This window comes from Alexandromys fortis, unplaced genomic scaffold (assembly GCF_014885135.2).
Source record: "Alexandromys fortis isolate MF-2015 unplaced genomic scaffold, M_Fortis_MF-2015_v1.1 scaffold_178, whole genome shotgun sequence".
Classification (NCBI taxonomy): domain Eukaryota; kingdom Metazoa; phylum Chordata; class Mammalia; order Rodentia; family Cricetidae; genus Alexandromys; species Alexandromys fortis.
Genome location: NW_026068054.1, coordinates 782,033 through 800,963, shown reverse-complemented (window position 1 = coordinate 800,963; position 18,931 = coordinate 782,033). Strand labels below are relative to the sequence as shown.

Genomic DNA, 18,931 nt, shown 5'->3' with positions numbered 1-18,931 from the left:
CGGCAGGGTCGGTGACAATGAGGGCTTTGGAGCCTGCCTGTCACATTAATTGTATATTATTAGAGGCCATTAATCTGAGGATTATTAACAAGATGGAGTCTTAGGCAGTTGCCTTGCTGGGGAAACTAATCTAAGATCAGCGATCTGCTAAAGGAGGCGAAGTTACTGGCGCCCAGGCGGCCGAGGCAGCTGGGCAGGGGGTGTGGAATCTTCACTTTCTGGGATGTCAGTCTTCAGTGTGGCAGACAGAAGGAAGAAGGGTATGGTTGTGAGGAGGGCTGGGGACCAGCTCCTTTTTAGTGTATTTCAAATCCTCTCAAGTTTCAAGTTCCAGAGGGCGGGAGGTAGAGTTTCTTTTCAATTGAGTTTTCTTGTGGTACTGGGAATTGAACCTAAGATCTCGCATGCGCTAGGCAACCCTAGGCAAGGACTCTGCCACTGAGCTATGCATCAGCCTCCTAGAGGTCTCTGCTGCTTAGAACAAGGGTGTGCCTCGTTGTTGCTGTTGAAGACATCACCTTCTCCTGTCTGAGTGCCGCTGCTGAGGGTTCATCCACTCTTCTTTCTACTCAGAAGGTACCGGAGAAGGTACCTTCTATCCCTTGGTGACATTTCTTTTACCCAGGCAACCTGTCACCTTGTCCTGGAGGTCACACTCTATGCAGAGAGAGCAAGAGGTTGGTTCTTCTGTCATTGTCCCCAGTGGGGATGCTGCAAGACTCCCCAGCAGTGTCCCACCCAAACCACTCCAGGATTGACTGGGCTCTTGGGGCTTTTCAAGTTAGGGAGCCGCTTACACTGGCCCAGCTGCAGAGATGTTGGCTAGGGCCAAGGCACAGGGGCGCACAAGCCAGACTCCCCTTCCATACTTCTTTGACCTCCAAGGAAGAAAGTCCCCCTGGGTTTTGAGAGAGAACAAGGGTCTGGGAGATGGCTCAGCAGGTAAATGTGCTTACTGCACAGTCCTGGTTGACTTCAGTTTGATCGCTGGAACAGTTGTTTGTTGTTGTTTTTAAAGTCAGATGTGGGGCTGGAGAGGTGGCTCAGAGGTTAAGAGCACTGGCAGTTCTTCCAGAGGTCCTGAGTTCAATTCCCAGCAGCCACATGGTGGCTCACAGCCATCTATAATGGGATCTGATGCCCTCTTCTGGCCTGCAGGTGAACATGCAGATAGAATGCCATGTACACAATGATAATAAATCCTAGAAATAAAAAGTACTGATGTGCATCTCTTACTGCAATGTGCCAGCCTGGAGGACCCAACACATCGACAGAAGCGAGCAGACCCTGGCTTAACCGGGTGGAGGGAGAGACCCAACTCCTGAAAAGCTGTCTTAACCTCTGTGTGTACACACGTACTCTCACATCCACACACAACATACACATGGATTTAAGAAAGAGCAGCAGGGACAACCACAGAGAAACAAGAGAGTCTGGTCTCAGGCGCCTCAGCAGGAGAGGTGCAGGGAATGCCCAATCCTGCAGCCAAGGGAAGCTGCTGCGAGCCTCTGGCCGTGACTGTCAGTTGGGTGAAGGGGCCTGGAATCCGCACAGGTCAGCACATATATGGGAGCAGTATGGAGGGTGGTGACGAAGCTGATGTGAACTCTTTAAAGAGATGGCAGAAGTCTGATGCTTGCCCCCTACCTACTGCAGTGCGAGGCGAGGCAGTTTAAACACGCCTTGGGTGGTGCTGACAGGAAAGCACATGAGGCACAGGCTATGCATTCTGGAAGGTGAGCAGGGCGCTATTGTTCTGATTTTGCCCACCAGGGTTTGGACACAGTGGGCACCGGTTTCTGAGTACAGAGTAGCCTCGCCTATGGCCTTTCCACCTCCCCTCACTCTCCTGCAGCCCAGGGAAGCAAACTGCATGTTCTGAAAGTGTTTGGTATTGGGCTGTGATGGTGCACACCTTTTATCCCAGCACTTGGAAGGCAAAGGCAGGCTGATCTCTGAGTTTGGGGCCAGTCTGGTCTACAAAGCGAGTTCCCAGACAGCCAGAGCTGTTATATAGAGAAACCCTGTCTTGGACTCCCCCCACTCCAAAAGGGGGGGGTGCATGTTCTGTGGTAGAGGCAGGACAGCCTTCGTGCTGGACAGCCCCAGACTCGTTCCCTTACTTGTTTGGAGAGGCACGTGCCAGGTGGCGTGATGGACCGTCATTTTGGCTATGATAAGAATTCTCCAGTGAAGCCGGGCAGTGGTGGCGCACACCTTTAATCCCAGCACTCGGGAGGCAGAGGCAGGCAGATCTCTGTGAGTTCGAGACCAGCCTGGTCTACAAGAGCTAGTTCCAGGACAGGCTCCAAAACCACAGAGAAACCCTGTCTCGAAAAACCAAATAAATAAACAAACAAACAAATAAACAAATAAATAAATAAAAGCTCCAGTGATGCCTACCCGGAATCACTCTGGCTTTGCTGACCTCTGGCTGAGATCTGACCCCCTGACATGGCTCTCGGGAATGCTTAGTCAATGGAACCATCCAGAGTCTTTGGATTTCAGTTTTGGAGGTGATGAAAGCAAAGTACTTGGAACTTAGGAGAGCAACATCCTGGAGGACCGGATTGGTCATATGGTTGGTCTTGCCCTGGAATCCCAGGTGAGGGTGTATATAGCCAAGTCGGCCAATTTAGCCTTTCCCAAGGTGTGAGACTGCCCGTCACCCATCTAGCCCCAGGGTTCGCCTCAGTTATTATGGAGAAGCATGCACACCCGCCCCGCGCCTCTGAGTCTCACAACTAGAACAAACCTTTGGCACAGAGGAGAGTCAGGAGGGGACCCTCCCAGGCTCCCATAGTGCTCCCACACAGCATACCCCTGCAGAGTCTACCTGCTTAGTGGACTTGACAGCGAGAGGCAGGAAGGCCCAGGGTAGTCTAGGAGAAAGCAAAGGACTATGGGGAGAAGCTGATAGATCCTCCCATGTACATGGGGCCTGTCCATGAAAATGGCTACATTCTGCGGAGGAAGAGTCATACTTCCTTCTCCCTAAAATCCCATAGCCTCCATGTATAATGGTGTGGTGTCATTGGATCATCATGGCCTCAGCCTCCCCATCTAAGGAGGTGGGGTGTGTGTGTGAGAGGTACCTGGGTAAATAAGTATAAATAGCATTGGTACGGTGTCACCGGATCACCGTGGCCTCAGCCTCCCCGTCTAAGGAGATGGGGTGTGTGTGAGGGGTACCCAGGTAAATAAGTATAAATAGCATTGGTGCGGTGTCACCAGATCACCGTGGCCTCAGCCTCCCCATCTAAGGAGATGGGGTGTGTGTAAGGGGTACCCAGGTAAATAAGTATAAATAGTTTTCCTTCTGATATGTGACCAGATTATTTTCCAGTTGATTTCAAGCCTTGGCCCCAAGTGGCCCACAGATCAAAAAAAGATAAGGGTCAGTTACAAGGTTGAGCTCATTCTCCGTTGCCATAGCAACTGACCTCAGGCAACCCTCCAAGGACTACACCCAGCTCCCCAGGTGATATTTTTACTGTCCACGCCATCAATCCCAAGCCTTTCAAAACTCAGACTGCCTAATTGTCAGGGCTCTGTTTTGAAGAGGCTTTGGGTCCCTGTGGGGCCCCAGTTCAGGCTGCCAGAGCTCATTTATAGGCCCTCCTGAAACACCGGGGGAGTGTGATGATGGGTCCCTCCTGGCCAGACAGGCCTAGAAAAGTACCCCTGGGGAAATGGGGGTACAGCCCATCCTCCAGGATTAATTAGGAAACTGTGAACCCAAGGTGGGGGTAGCAGCGGCAGTGACAGTGGGGCCTTCCTGACTGGTATGGAGTGTCAAGGGGCACATAGCATCAAGCACTGGGGCAGGGTATTGGTGATGCCTGAGGGCTGCAGGGAGCCGTGGTCACTAGTTCATGGGGTTTCCGGTATCTCTTTCTATAGCAAATGGTTTCCAGCATTAGCTGGTGTGGGCAAAGTGCAGCTTTAGATAGAGCTGGGTGTGCTGTGCTCTGGCCAACAGTCTCTGGGCCACATGGGTGGGTGTCCAATTTCAGTACAAGCCCCACACCAGAGCGCCTGAAAAGCCATCTTTTCTTTGGGTCTGAAGCTGAGCTTGAGATTCTCCCCCCAGGAGCTAAGGTGCGAGATCTGGGGGATACGTAAGGGCTGCCAGGGTCCAGGGTCACCTCTGCGTGCCCACCGGCATTTTCCCTTGACCCTTCTCAACTCTCACCCATTGGCGCCACCTCTCACCACCTCCTCCCGCCCCGCAGGGCTGTGTCTGTGCTCAGACTCACCTGCCCTCTCTAGTCTTTTGCCCAGCAACTTTTGTTCCCGGCTGACAACAAAGGACCGACTCCCAGGAGCCAACTCTCTATTTCCTGTTCCAGTCTACAGGCTTTCATTTAGCAGGAGGTGTGGGAGAGGGTGCTCTCTCCTGGGTCTCCCCACCACACATACTTCCTGCCTCCTCATTTGCTTAGAGAGCTGAAACACGCCGTCCATGCTTTTCCCCATGGGTGGAGGTTTGGGGGGTGTGTCTGGGCCAGGCCGTGGACCTCAGGCCTGACACTGTGGAGTAAGCCCACAGGGCTCTTCTTTGGTGGCCAACTGATGGCTTCAAGGACCACAATCCCTTGCATTTCCTCTACTTGCAGCATGCTATCCCAAGGATGATACCGCAGCGGGGTTCCATCCTACATTGCCACTCTTTTTCCCCAGCTTGGAAAAGTCCCCAGCTCTCCTGCCAACCCTGAGTTAGTGCTAGCAAGGGGCCCAACCAACTCAAACATGGAAAGTGGGCACTTTCTTTTTGCCCTTTTGCCTACACCACATCTGCAAAAACCCGAAGTCCAGGGTGAGTGAGGGTCAAGGCCATGCTATACTCACTTGAAATGGGCCTTTCCTCCAGTTAGAATTCTGAGGCTACAACTTGTTGCAGTGGCCCCTGATTCACTGTTTATCCCGGTGGCAGGACACCCCCATGGCTGTCCCAGGCACCAGAGGGCAGGTATTTGGTTTTCAGCCTCTTTTTGTCCTGGGGTCTGAGTGTCACTGTCAGCTTGCCTACCCCCCCCCCCCCAAAAAAAAAGATTAAGGAGCATGGGTTGTCTTTCTGGCTCTGGTCATCCAGTCTTCTGCCTTTTCTTACATTTTCTAAGGCTAGTGTGGACTTTGAAAGGAGGAAGTATGGATGTCCTTGGAGAGGATCATTTCTCTCGAGTTCGCCTCTTGGGTCAGTTGAGGGAGCCAGAAAACAGCTGTGCTTCTGAGAGGATCCAAAGATTAAATATGAGATCACTGTGCTTGGGAGTGCCCACAGGCGTGTGACAGCATTTCCCATCACCTTCTCGGATCTTCCAGGCATTGCAGGCCTTGTTTCTTGCTGACCTGTGCAGCCTCAGGCTGTCAGGAAACTCCACCCACCCAACCCTGTGGCCCAGCATCCAGGGCCATAGCCTTGTGGGGGTAGCAAGCACCCCCAAGGGTTATAAAGACAGGGAAAATGCGAGAAGAGATGCAGAGTACCCATGGTTTAGTGAGAGGTGTCCCCGAGGCCTTTTCAAGGAGGTCTACCTGAGTGCAAGGAGAAGTGGAGGTTATGGACGTTTGGGAAGAGTTTCAACAAGGGCAGAAGTCCCATGGTAGAAGCAGTCTGCTTGCCTGCCTGCCTTGTGGAAACCCTGTGATTATTCTTCCCAGTTTCTAGCAGAAACGTAAGCACAGAGAGGTTACGTGAATCACGCAAATATGCATAGTAAATGTTAGTGGCGCTGGGGCTCAAACCCAAGTGTTTCTAGTTCGGACTTGCCTGTCCTTCATTACCACTTCCTGAATGTAAGTGACTAGTTGTGCCTCCCACCAACACGAGGCAGCAGTCACCAGCCCTATTTCCTAAAGAGGGATACACATTAATGATAATGGTACCTTTTCCAGTGCAGTCTCTGCCAACAGATCCAGATCAGGCAGTGTGTCTGGAGCGGGTCTGCTCAGCTCCGTGGAGTCCAAGAACAATGCCATGTCCACTCCCTCCACAGCCTGCTGCTTCTCCCTCCCAGGCAGCAAATTATGGCCTCTGAGTGTGCGCTTGGCCTGCCTTTGACATCAGCGGGACCCACTGGCGTCTCACCTTCAGGGTTCTGCTAATCGGCTCTCTCTCCTCCTGGCTTCCTCCAAGACCTGTATGGAAATAAGTATGTGTCTGCCACGGATCAAATGCTTTTGGAGACAAAAGTCGGGGCCGAGGACATTACAGGGAGCCATCATCTCTGCACGATGCTCTTCCACAAAGCCCTCAGCTCCCCTTTTGGGTGACACAGTTTCAGCCTGAAAGGTTCCAGTACGCTGACTTGATTTTAAGCAAATGCACGTCCTATTATTTTTTTTGAGAAATGAAGTGTAAAATTAACACTTATTATTCCCGAGCAGAGGAGGAAAAAAGAAAAAGAAAAACAGGGGCCCTGGAAGCTTCATGCTTGGTGGCTTATTTGTCTGGCACGTCGTGACTTTTATTTGTTTGTTTGTTTATCTAGTTGTCTTAGAGACTGGCTCTTGCTAAGTCTGTCCTCCAACTCAATCTGTAGCCCAGGGTGGCCTTGACCTCACAGCAGGTCCTCCTGAATGCTGGGATTCGGGTGCGTGCCACGGAGCTCAACTTATTTTCACTTAAAAAAAATTAGACAAAATCAATAGATTCCCTGTGCCAACGCGACTCTCAGGGAGCAGGAGGCAGATCTGAATTTCAGGACGAGATCTGCATTTCACTTTACGAACGAGCGGAGCTGTGTAGCTCACTTGAGGTGTGCAGGCAGGTCTCTCTTATGGATGCCTGTCATGCCTTATAAAAAAAAAAGGGGGGGGGATAGGGAGGATGGAAGTGATTGTGAGTCTTAACTCACAAAGTCCCCCAGCTCCCACACTGGGGCGGAGAGGCCCGAGAGCTCCCAGACAGCTTTGTCATTCTGCTCCGAGGTGTGGCAAGCTCTGTGCAATCTTATATAATTCAGAAAAGTGATTCTCGGAGGGTACCGCGGTCTTGGGACAGAAGGAGAGGCTGTTGGCGCCTGGGGGTAAGAGTGATGGTGGCGGGCGGGTGGGGTTTGCTGGCGGTGGGGCATATGCACCCCGCTTGCCAGCCAGCAGCGTTTGTCACACTAACTAGGACAGTCCCTTACCGCCTCCTGGCCCTCCCCCATTTCCGGGCTGGCTTTCTAGGCTGAGGTGCACTTGATGGGCACCCCAGGGAGTGCAGCCCACCCTGCCGTAGGGAGGAGCCCGGCCTGTGTAGACTAGCAAATCAAAGGCCAAGCGGAGAGAAAGACATTCCTAGGTCTGCGGGAACCCCCAGGCTCTTTGTTGTCCCCTCACCCTTGGACTTTCTGCGTGCGCTATTCACCCCCTTCCCCAGGTCTGACTCTTTCAAGCACTTGGGGGAGACAGAGGAAAGGGTCCCAGACAGGCAGTTGTCTGTCTGCTGGGCTTTTGATCTAATTAGCCCAGAACCTCACTTTGACACAGGTTCGGGCTGTGATTTGTCAGCCGTTTAGGCCCCCGCAAGCGGCTGGCGGCTCAGGGCCGCCTGACTGTGCACATATTTATGAACGCGGGTGCTGGGCGGAGCTGCCTCTGTGAATCAGAGGGGAGCAGCTGATGAATTGCTCGGCGCTCATGAAACGGAAAGTGACTGTCAGACATGATTTCTCTGATTTACAAGTTGCAGGAGCCTTCTTTGTCCTCTCAGTGTTTGTATATGAGACAGCCCCAGCACCGCTCACAGCCAAGCGGTGAAAGGCTCGCTCTGGAGTCAGAGCAGTCAGCCATCGCTCAGCTCTGCTGCAGAGCCAGCTTCTAGCCAAACAGGGGCAGAGGCCCAGCTGGGCGCCTCTCCTCAGGACGGCTTCCTGAGCCCGCGCTAGGTAGCCTGTGCATTGGGAGCTGCACACAGCAAGGCAGCATCCGCATCCTTGCCCACAGGTGCTGGGACTGGGAAGTCTTGGATTCCAGAGCAGTGAGAGGCTGCTGCGCGTGGGTGAGGTGGGGTGGTGGGAGTGGGGCACGCACATGTGATCATCCTTGTATGCTGCACAGAGCAACACCGCAATCTTAGCAAGTGACCTCATTCTCGGAACCTGTTTCTTCTTCCTGGAAATCCCATTTCCTAGTCAGCAGTACTGCTTCTGAGACTGCTGGGGTAAAAGGTCTGTAGAATCCTCTCGCCGCTGCCCCCTCACTCCTGCCGTCCACATTGCCGTAGGAAAGCCACACAGAGGGGGTGGTTCTCGCCAGGCTTGCATGCACTCATTCATCCATGCGCCAGGCTCTGAGAAGCGTTGTTGGTGTAGTGGGGGAGGAGTGCAGGGCATGTTGGGGGGTCTTTAGAGGCAGCCCCCCACACTGGAAGTCATCTCTAATTACAATGAGTGTCTCCCATGGGAACTGGAGGAGGTGCGCGGGGCCTTTGTGGCAAGCGTGCTGAGCCTGCCCCATGTCCCCAAACTTGTCAATGAGTCTCTTTTCCACCAGTGTACAGGGAGGATCTGCCCGCATTTCTGCCGGGTGCACGTGGCCTAGTTGCTGGGGCTCTAGGGACACGACAAAAACCCGGCAGATTCCAGCCACTGGGCTATGTGGGGCAGGCCCACCTGCACATACGAGTGTGCAGTTCAGCTGTGGGGGTGCCCCGGGTGTGGGGGATGAGCCGGGCCAGGGGAATGAGAGCCTGCTGTCCCAGCATTCCTGCCAGGGCCTGGGGACCCAGGGACTCGCCAGGAGGCTCAGCCCATCTGTGTCTGTGGCTTGCCACCAGCAGAGCCCCTCTGCTACCTAATTCTTGCCTTTGAGGGCAAATCAGAGCACCTGGCACCTTTGGTGAGCCCAGTTCCCCGGGGAGCCAAGGGAGGGCTGTGTCCTTGGCTGTCCCAGATTGCATTTTTGCCAGAACAGCCATGCCCAGCAGTACACTGACTGAGCACTGGCTATGCTGTTTTATATGAATTAACTCGTTAACTCACACCTTGGCTAGGAGAGGAAGGATGGTCCTAGTGTTTCTACGACACTGAGACATAGTGAGCTGCAGAAGCCCATGTCTACTCTGGCTGGCATGATACTCAAGTAAGGGAGCCCATGCCTCCTCTGACCACTGGGCTAAAAGCGTGGATCTCAGCTCAAGTCCAGCAAGTGACTCATTGCACTCTCTGGGCACCCTGGAGGGAAGGCTTAGGTGTTGAAGCAGTTCCCTCCTGGGTGGGAGCATTTGTTCTGGGAGGAAGCAAAGGGAGGAGTCTGTCCATTCTTGTGACCCGCAGCATGGGCACCTGTTTCCACAAGAGACACTTGCTTGTTGTAACTTCTTCTCGGCTAGCACAAAGCTCCCCCACCCACCTTCCTCTCCTCTGTCCTCTCTGACCCTGTACTTCTAGAGTAACCCTCAGACCAGCTTAGCAGCCGTGGCCTCCAGCCCCACTGGAATGAGGCCACTTCTAACCAGTTCTTGGCACATCACACACACCCGATGAATATGCAGTTGGGTTTCTAAAGACCTGGTTACTCCCTTCACCATCGAGTACCCAATATGCCCCCCTTTCCACGGGATCTCAGAACTCAAGCTGTTGAATGTGGCTTGTGACCAGAGGAAACATGACCAACATTTCAGATACCTACATCTAAACCCAAACCCTGGCTGCTGCAAGAGTCAGGACTGGGCCATCCAAAGCAGAGATTTGATTGTGTCTGTGGTCCCTACACAGCTTCAATTCTGGTGATCAGATATGCACTCGTGCAGCTGGTGTGGGGTGTCCCAGGACTGGCAGTGTTCTGGGACTGGTGCAGGGTGGTGTCGCGGGACTGGTGCAGAGTGGTGTCCTGGGGTTGGTGTGGGGTGTCCCAGGACTGGTGTAGTGTCTTGGTGCTGGTTGCTCCTGTGTGAGCATCACTGAAGTTGTCACTTTCTCTTGCAGAGGAAGGCATTAACCACGAGTGTAAGCTGTGCAACCAGATGTTCGACTCCCCAGCCAAGCTCCTCTGCCACCTCATCGAGCACAGCTTTGAGGGCATGGGTGGTACTTTCAAGTGCCCCGTGTGCTTCACAGGTATGGTCCCCACGTGGGGACGACAAGAATGCATGGGGAGTGGGGAGGAGCCTACCCTGCGTCATGACTGGAGCCTAGCCTCTCAGCCCCCCTCTTGAACCCCGGATTTCCTGCATACAAAGCTAACCCATAACCCACCTGTACCTTCCTCTTGGGCAGCTTGGGTGGCGCCTTTCCTGTCCCTCCTCCTGTTGTAGCTGAGTGACTGTTCCCTCCACTGCATCTCTGTTGCAGTTGGCCAGCCCTTTCCGGGTCCCTCGATGCTCCGTGGAGCCATGACCTCCACCCACCCAGCATCAGTGGAGCTGCTCTGTATACCCTCCACTTCCAGCCTTTGGGCCCCCTGTCCCAGCCAGGCTTCAGCCAAGCAGCTCAAGGCCAGCTTTGTTGGCCACGTCTCCAGCCCCCAGGCTGGCTGCCAGCCCCAGCAAGTGAGCGGCTGTCCCGGCCTGAGGCACATCTCGGGGGCTTTACTGGCCCCCTCCTGCTGCCCAGATGGCAGCCGGTGTGCACAGGGAGCTGGGCTCTCCCGGCCTCCCTGACATCTGTTGTCTACCGCTGTGGGAAGCCCACCCCAGGGGGGTGCCTGGCAGGAGGCTATCTCTGAAGTGCTTTCGTCCCAGACACACAGCTGCTTTGGGTGACCTCCTGGGCTGCCATGGGGACTGCTGCCACTGGGCGGTGAAGAAGCCACTGCTATGACCTGCTTATGACACACATGTGTATGCACATGCCTGTGGGGTCCCATCGCCCTGGGACACCCTGGTCCTTCCCTCCCTCCCGCAACTCAGGATCCCCTGCCCATCTGTTAGCATCCCATGCAAGGATGCAGACAGTAACCCTGACAACAGGAGCAGTGACTCGTGGGGTTGCCTAACTGCTTGCTACCAGGCACTGTGCTTTGCTGACCTAATTCCAATCTTATCTCAGCAACCTGCTTGCAGTTGGACCTTGGGCAAGTCATTTCATATTCCTGGAGCCTTGGTTTTCTTCTCTGTCAGATGGGATAAGAACAATGACTGCCTTGCAGGGCGAAGGCATTTGGCTGATAGAGGGTACATCCACCATCTTTAACCATGAACTACTTCATTCTTTTAGACACCTCACCCATATTTGCCCATATGATCCTCCCAGATATCCGGTGAGGTGTTTACTACAGTTAACTCCAGTGTTTAAAGCAAGGTCCAGAGCCCAGAGAGCTTGATTATTTTTTTCCCCCAAGGCTGCACAGCTACTAAGTGGCAAACTTAGTTTATCAGCATCAAGGTCCCCTGATAGGTCCTAACGCTCCCAGAAATACTCTTGGCTAACCCTGGCTGTGCCTGGGTGACTCCTGCTTGGGCAGAGGTGGTGGGACTGAGGCTGAGGCTGGCCTCTGACTGTCGTGTCTGTGTGTGCAGTCTTCGTCCAGGCCAACAAGCTGCAGCAGCATATCTTTGCTGTGCACGGACAGGAGGACAAAATCTACGACTGCTCGCAGTGCCCGCAGAAGTTTTTCTTCCAGACAGAGTTGCAGGTGAGTGTGGCAGCCTCTGTGCGCCAGCGGCTGCGCTCCTGACTAGCTGGCATAGTGTGTGCCAGTGCCAGCCTGTGTATTCTTGGGGGAGCCTACAGAAAGGTGGCTGACCCCGGAGCAGGAGACTCCAGCTTCAAACCATCATGTTCTCCTCTCAGATCATCTGATAGTCTTTGCCTGGGTTTGGCTTTGTGGTCTGTGTGGCTCATGCAGCCTGAATTCAGCTCTGCCCAGGCAATTGGAATATAAGAAGTAGTGGATGTCTAGTGGCTCCAGCTCAGAGGAAGAACAATAAATAGTAAGGCCAGTGTGGCCCTCAGGTGGCCATAAGGGTCTCCACCAGCTTCCTTGATCCTCCGGAGTCTATCATAACCAAGGGATCCTCATGCAGGGCACCACTGAGTGGACACCTGCAGTCCTGCCCCTGAGTCCCATGGGCCTGACTTTTCTGAAGATCTGGATCTGGGTCCAGAACTTTCCGTCCCATTGGTTTCTCCAGGAAATTCTTATTAACATGGAAGAGCTCACGTGCCTACTAGAAACATCATGCTCACACAAAAGTCACGCCTTGTAATAGCATCGTGGTGACAGTTCCTCCCACCCATACGCCGTCATCAGCACTGACAGAGCATACACCGAGGGGCGGCAGACTCATGCAGCTTAGCACTGTAGGCCCAGAAACTGTACCTCCATCCCCTGGAACCAAGCCACATGGATGCTCAGAAACGCTGCCCGCTGGGGAGTCACTGCTGTCGGTAGCAATGGGGAGATCAGCTTGCAGCCGCAGCATCCTTGAGATCACTGTAGCCTGGAACAAAGGCTTGCTTCCTTGTCATTTGTGTGGCAGAGCCAGACAGAGTTCATGATATTTGGTGACCTGTGCCCACAGAGGGTCCATGCCCATCTATGTTTCCATAGTCACCATGCAGGGAGGGGAAAGAAGGAGGGAGGGAGAGGTAATAAGAGCACCAGCTCTTCTGGCTTCCACTGGGAAGTGAAGCAGTCAGCTTCTCCACACAAAGTCACACTGTCACTCCGTGCTTGACTTCCTGAGGGTGGAAAGGAGCATCACTGTCTGAATTCGTAGGTCGGGAAGCTGAGGCTGCCAAGGAAGCAGAAGGGAGCTGGCATGTAACAAGATCCCTAAAGATGCGCTTTGTGCTTACAGGTGCATCAGCCCGCAGGGCAACACTTACCTCACCCAGGGACCTCCCACCCACCCAGAGCAAGAGGCTGACAGTCACCCAACACTTTCCTGGTTGTAGCAGTACTTGGTGCAGGGCAGGCTGGGCCTTCTTCGCAAGACTTCGGCTCACCCCATCTGTTTAGTTGTTGAAAATAGGTCCAGGAAGGGTGCAGAGGGGGCTTTGTCATTGGCTGGCTGAGTCCTGTGAGCTTGGCTCTAGCCGAGTGACCAGACCTTGGAGAGTTCTGGGTTCTTTTCTTCTTGGCAAGCCCAATGCATCCATACATTCTTCTGTTGTTCCTGTGGCCTTCAGTTCCTCCCCAGTGTGGATGAGTTAGACATTCCGTTAAGAGAGCAGGCCGGGGAGGGGGAGGGCTCCACTTCCAGGAGAGCATCATGAGTGGATGGATGCTCGGGTCTTTCTTGCTGTCCATTCCCTGAGCCTCTGTGCTGAGAATATTGAGGACCCAGGACCTAGGACCAGGGCAGTCAGCTCACGCTGGGCAGTCTGGGAAGGTGCCTTGTCCTACCCTAACAGCCTTACTGGTGTGGCCCATCTATCAGAGTAGGCCAGGGTCCCCTGAGGGATGAAGCTTCCTATAACCCAGCAGGACAGGCTGCCTAGAAACACCTTGGTCTGTACAAACCACCATCCTTAGTACATAAAGTCACAATTGCTTTGCACTTTGCCTTTCTTACTCCTGGCTTTGCTCCCTTGTTCCGGATACCATGAGGGGAACAACTGGTCTCTTCTTGTTGGCTTTAAAACGTCTCCCTGAGGGTCTGGGAGATGTGGTTCAGTGGGTAAAGAGCTTGCTGCATATGTGTGACACTCTGACTTGACAATTCCCCAAAGGCTCGTAAAGCCAGGTACTTAGTACACACCTGTAATCCGGTTGCTTCAACCGTGAGATGGGAGGTGGGGATGGGAGAATCATGAGAGAGCTAGCCTGGTATGTGCAGCAACACACAAAGAGAGCCTTTCTCAGTGTGTTAGATGAGGAGAGACACCCAACTTTGTTCTCTGGTCTTTATGTATGCACCACGACATGCATATTCTTTCTCTCTCTCTCTCTCTCTCTCTCTCTCTCTCTCTCTCTCTCTCTCTCTCTCTCTCTCTTTCTCTCTCACACACACACACACACACACAAATGTGTGTGTGAACGAGGGTATGAAAAGAGAGAGAGATATATAATAAATAAGTAAATAGACAAATTTCTCACTGAAAGAGAGGCTCCTTGTTCCTGTTTCTCTGCCACGTTGGTGGCACCGTGGGCACTACCTTGACCTCCTGAATGTACAGGTATTGGGAAACTAGGGTCATACACCGCACCTCACTTTCTCTCTGCCTAACCTTGGGCAAAGAACTAACCCAAGAATAACAAAGCCTGTGATTCTGGCTCTTCAGGAGGCTGAAACAGGACGATAAAAAGTTCAAGGCCAGCCTGGGTAACTTAAAGTAAAAAGAATTATATAGCTCAGCGGTAGAGTACCTTCTTCCAGCCTGCCCAGGCCCTGGGACCCATCTCTAGCACTTCCAAAAGGGAAAAGTGGGCCCTAGAAGCCGCTGCTTCCCTGGTCACCCCGATAACCTCTTTGAGTGGGATCCTCAAGTACAAGAACCTCACTAAATTATAGCCTTAACAACTCACTATTTTCTGCAATTAATTATTTTAATTACAGACCGTTTAAGCGGGAAGTGTAACAACACTAAATCTCTGCAAATAATGGCTTTCATTAAGTAACTCGAGTAGCAATTTTCTGGGTTTGAGGAGGGTGTTCAGGCCCCACGGTTTCATCGCCATTCACTGGAACTGGTCTGGATTGTCCTGTTTGTGTGAAGACTGTAAGGCTGAGGTGTCCCCTGGGAGTCCCCATGTAAGGGCTCATGGGGCAACAGGCAGTGAGGCCAGCCAAGACGCCCGCCTTTGCTGGGTCTCAACCGTGTGCCGAATGATGCTGAGTCCGGAGGCTCTGCGGAGCCGGAGCCGGAGTCGGTGGGCGCAGGGACTGCGGGCTAAGAGCTCTCGAGGAGAAGATGCACAGTCTAGGGCTGAGCTTACCCAGGACTGGAGTGTTCTGCTGTGGGGCTAGGAGGGTGCCAGCGCTGGACACCTCCAGGCTTGTTTTTTTCTGTGTCTTCCCCCGAAGAGTGGGTACATTCACGGGACACAGTTGCCAGAATGAGGGAGGTGCAGGCCTTATTTACATCTGAGGTCAGCTTGCTCTGCTGAGATTCCTTCAGAGGAATTTGGATAAACTGTGTTTATGCATGGCTAGGAGCATGAGAGGGGATCAAGCTCATCTACGCAGTGCTTGTGTACGGAGAGCTCTGTGTGTACTCAGTGCCGGTTCTAGAGCTAAAGCTCCTGTGGCAGAGAGCCCTGTGTGCAGAGGGCCTGTGACCAGCCTGAGATAGGTGTACAACTAAGGCAACAGCAGGCAGAGCATAGCTGAAGCAAAGAGCAGGGCCTTGTGGGCAGGGCGAAGCAGACAGAACACAGGTCACAGCAACGTGTGTAGGATCATGGAGATTCGACTCTACATCCATTGTGGTAGGAGCCCAAGCAGGAGAGAAGACTGATGGTCATCCTAAATCTAGATTTTGGAACTGTGTTTTGAGAAGACACCACTGAGAGAATGGGAAATCACAGGCAGGGATGAGGCCTTGCCCATCATACGTCTGCTAAAGGTTTGAGCAAACGTGTACTGAACTCTAAAACTCAATTAAATGAGCCAAACCTTTTGACAGGCAGGCCTCCCAGAGAAGATGAATGTCATGTCGGTTGTGACAGGAAGGAGTAGAGAAAGCCACAGTATGACGCTGTCCTCGGCACCAGGGTGGCTAAAGCCAGGCAAATAAAGAAAGCCGGGAGCTGGTCTGGGGCCTGGGTACTGGAGCCGGGAACACTGGCAGCCTGCTGAGGGAATCCAACACGGTAGAGCCATAGGACAAAAAGAAAGTTAGGCCTGCAGTGGCCATTCCTCAGAATCAAACCAGGACATTTGTCCAGAAAGAGGGAAGCTGAGGTCCCCCCCCCCCCCACACACACACACACACCCTACACTGGTAACTGAAACAGCTGTACTGGCAGGGGCCCCACAGTGGACTCTCCCAGCATTCACTCCTGGTGAGCAGGTGACACTTCCTGAACCGTGTCTGTGGATGTTGAAATAACCTGGAGGGATTTCTCATGCCAAGCAGGAGAGGTCAGACTCAAAAGGACCTGCCGTGTGCATTCTGACATGACATTTTGGGAAAAGCAAAAATGTTTCAGTACAGAAAGCAGGCCAGTGTCAGTGCCTGCGGGTGGTCCAACAACAGGAGGGAACACGGACTTCCCTAACCACCCCCAGTCACACACAGCACGCCTGTGCGCTCAGGTCACATGCTGGGCATGGGGACCCAAGCTGACCTCCGAGTTTCCAGGAAGCCTATTGTCCCTAAGCGCTAGCAACTCTGGAGAGAAGAGGCTTCCCAGCATGCTCTAGGATTCCAAGCTTTGGGAAAAGGCGTGATGTTTGATCATGGCTACTCCTGGTTTTCTCCTCTGGAGAGAGCTAAAACCTCAGAATGAATGAAACTGTAGCGATACAGGCGGCTCCTGCAAGCCAAGAGTAGGAGATGGCATTGGGTTCTTGGGGTCCTGTCTGCAGGAGCCCAGTGTCACTTAAGCTGCGGAACTCCACCTGCCTTGTCCTTTCCTTGTGTTCTTACCTGGTGGCCTGTGGCTGTTGGCTTCCTTATCTGTGCACTGGGGGGCCCAGCCCTTCCTCATAGAAATGTTGGAAAGGCCCCTGGCACGTGGTGGGCACAGGAAGGAGCATGTGGTCCGTGATCGTCAGTTGTCTTTTAGGCAGTTTGAGGATCGCATGGGTTTGTAAGGTCCCTTCCCCCTTGGAGTTTTATTTTCTGAGCTGGAACAAAGCAAGACTCTGAGAACTTCCATCTGAGGCAACCATGCTGGCCTGGATGCCGTGTGCAGCCGACAGCCATGTTAGGGCTGGGAGAGAAGCATTGCGATGAGAGGGGGAGGGCATGGCCCTAGGCCCCCCATGCCTCTGTTTCCCGTAACCCTGGCCTTTTCTCTGGCTCAGAAGGGCAGGATGGAGACTGATTAGGAAATAAGACACTTGGAAAATGCCAGGGCTGTTGGCCTTGTGTTTTCAGCCGCAGGCCTCGGCAGATGAAGGCCTGGGGCCCTGTCGGCCCCTTGCCAGGGTAAGCCAACCTAAAGGAAGGGGCAACAGACTCTGCCTGCCCAGCCCAGCTGTCTCCACATCCCCTTGGGCACCTCTGTGCCCTCTAACAGAGCACAGATAGCATGACCTTCCTCCTCTTTCAGGTTTCTCTGCCTTCTGCCTTCACCGGGATGCCTGGGCCAGTGCGCTGCTACCTCTGGTGGTGGGCGTGTCCCTGAAACGGGGTGAACAGCAGTAGTGACAACCCCTTGCTTCATTTCTGCCGTGACCCAACCCTGTTGCTAGCCGTTGCCATAGCCTGTCACAGCACAGCCTCGAGTACAGAGGTGGAAACTGAGGCTCTGAGAGCTTTGGGGGTTTTGTCTGAGGTCACAGTAAGTGGCAGAGCCCCCACACAGAACCAAATTGTCTTTGCCAGGGAGGCAAACAGAAACCCTCCAAAGTTTAAATAAATTGCCATTTATATGAGCTAATAGATTTAAATGAGGCCTGCAGTGCTGAACTATAAAAAGCCTTGTTGTCAGGGGACCCAGAAACTATTTTAGTAGTTGGGCCAAGCAGGTAGCACGAGTGGCGGTAACAAGGGAGGGAAAAGAAAGGGCTCCTGCGTGAGCCAGGTGGGAAAGCTGTGGGTGGGGCTGCCCTGCCGGGAGCCAGGCCTGGCAGGCGCAGACTGGAGAGAGAGGCCTTGCAGAGGAGCATGGGATGGGTTCTGTTGAGGCGGGGCTGAAGAGAGGAGAGGATGGTTCTGGCCATGGTGGGTCCAGTGCCGGAGACCGCCTGCCTCCGAGTGCTGCTTTCCCAGCTTGTTATGGTGTCCAGGGACTTGTGCGGTGCTATCACAGTGTGGGTGGAGCCCTACAGCTGTAACTTCTTTTTATTCCAAAGTTGTGCTCTGGCATTTCTGAGCCAGTAGGGACAGACAGCCTGCCTGGGCACTTGCAAGTTCATGACATGTGCACTCATGTGAGAGCTTGCACGTGTGTGTGCACCGCCCACCCACACATGTTCACGTGGGTATTCACACACACACACATACCTCTCCTTGGTGGGCTGGACAGGGGGAAGTGCCTAGGGGCCTGCTCCATGTCCTGGTCTCTTGATGCCCTCAGTGACAAAGCCAGGGGCTGTAGGAAGTGATTCGGAGCTGGCCCGCGGCGGCCAAGCGGCCAGCACAGCGCCGAGCAGGCCTGTTTAAAGGATTAGCTCACGCTGTTTGCTTGTGTGTGCCTAATCATGCCGCTTCCAGCGAAATGATTACAATTGATTAAAAGCAGAGCTGGTGCTCTAACAAGCAACCCGGAGCAGTCTGATGGCGAGAGCCCGGTCCTGCCAGGTTGGATCCTGGTGCCCAGCTAGGGGGAGGCGTCTGTGAGCCAGGGGTGTGGTCTGAGTTCTGCTGGGACCCTTCTTGCCCAGTCCCCTCGCCCATTTCCATTCTTCATTTATCACACACTCACGACCTGGTGACAGTTCAATGGCCTCAGATGAAGCTGGGACACAGACAGGGACCTCATCCACACAGGTAACATTCTGTGGGAGATACAGTAAGCCAGTAAATTCATGAATTGTGTTGTGATGGAGGTAGTACAGAGGAGTGTGTGTGTGTGTTCAGGAAAAGTTAAGGCTGAACAGTTGGATTGAATGGTCAGGAAGACCTGAAGTTGAGAAAGCCAGTGTGAGGCATCCTTCCTTTCTTCTGCTTCAACCCTGCCTAAGTAGCCCCATCTCTGGGACGCTCTCCCTCATCTTCCCTCTGACTTTTTCAGGCTTTGATTTAGCTCTAGATTATTTTACCAATATGAGTTAGAAATAACATGTATAAGCCGGGTGATGGTGGCGCACGCCTTTAATCCCAGCACTCGGGAGGCAGAGGCAGGTGGATCTCTGTGAGTTCGAGACCAGCCTGGTCTACAGAGCTAGTTCCAGGACAGGCTCCAAAGCCACAGAGAAACCCTGTCTCGAAAAACCAAAAAA

The 18,931-nt window shown here is 53.4% G+C and overlaps 1 protein-coding gene across 2 annotated transcripts in view; it reads left to right on the top strand.

Annotated features, from left to right (window-relative positions):
- Positions 1-18,931, top strand: part of Znf423 (zinc finger protein 423) — a 294,241-nt gene that overhangs the window by 258,830 nt on the left and 16,480 nt on the right. For both annotated transcript variants that reach the window (XM_050119822.1, XM_050119823.1), the window contains 2 exons: positions 9,918-10,049; positions 11,450-11,565. In XM_050119822.1, the coding sequence (XP_049975779.1) occupies positions 9,918-10,049; positions 11,450-11,565 (248 nt within the window). The remainder of the gene's footprint in view (positions 1-9,917; positions 10,050-11,449; positions 11,566-18,931) is intronic.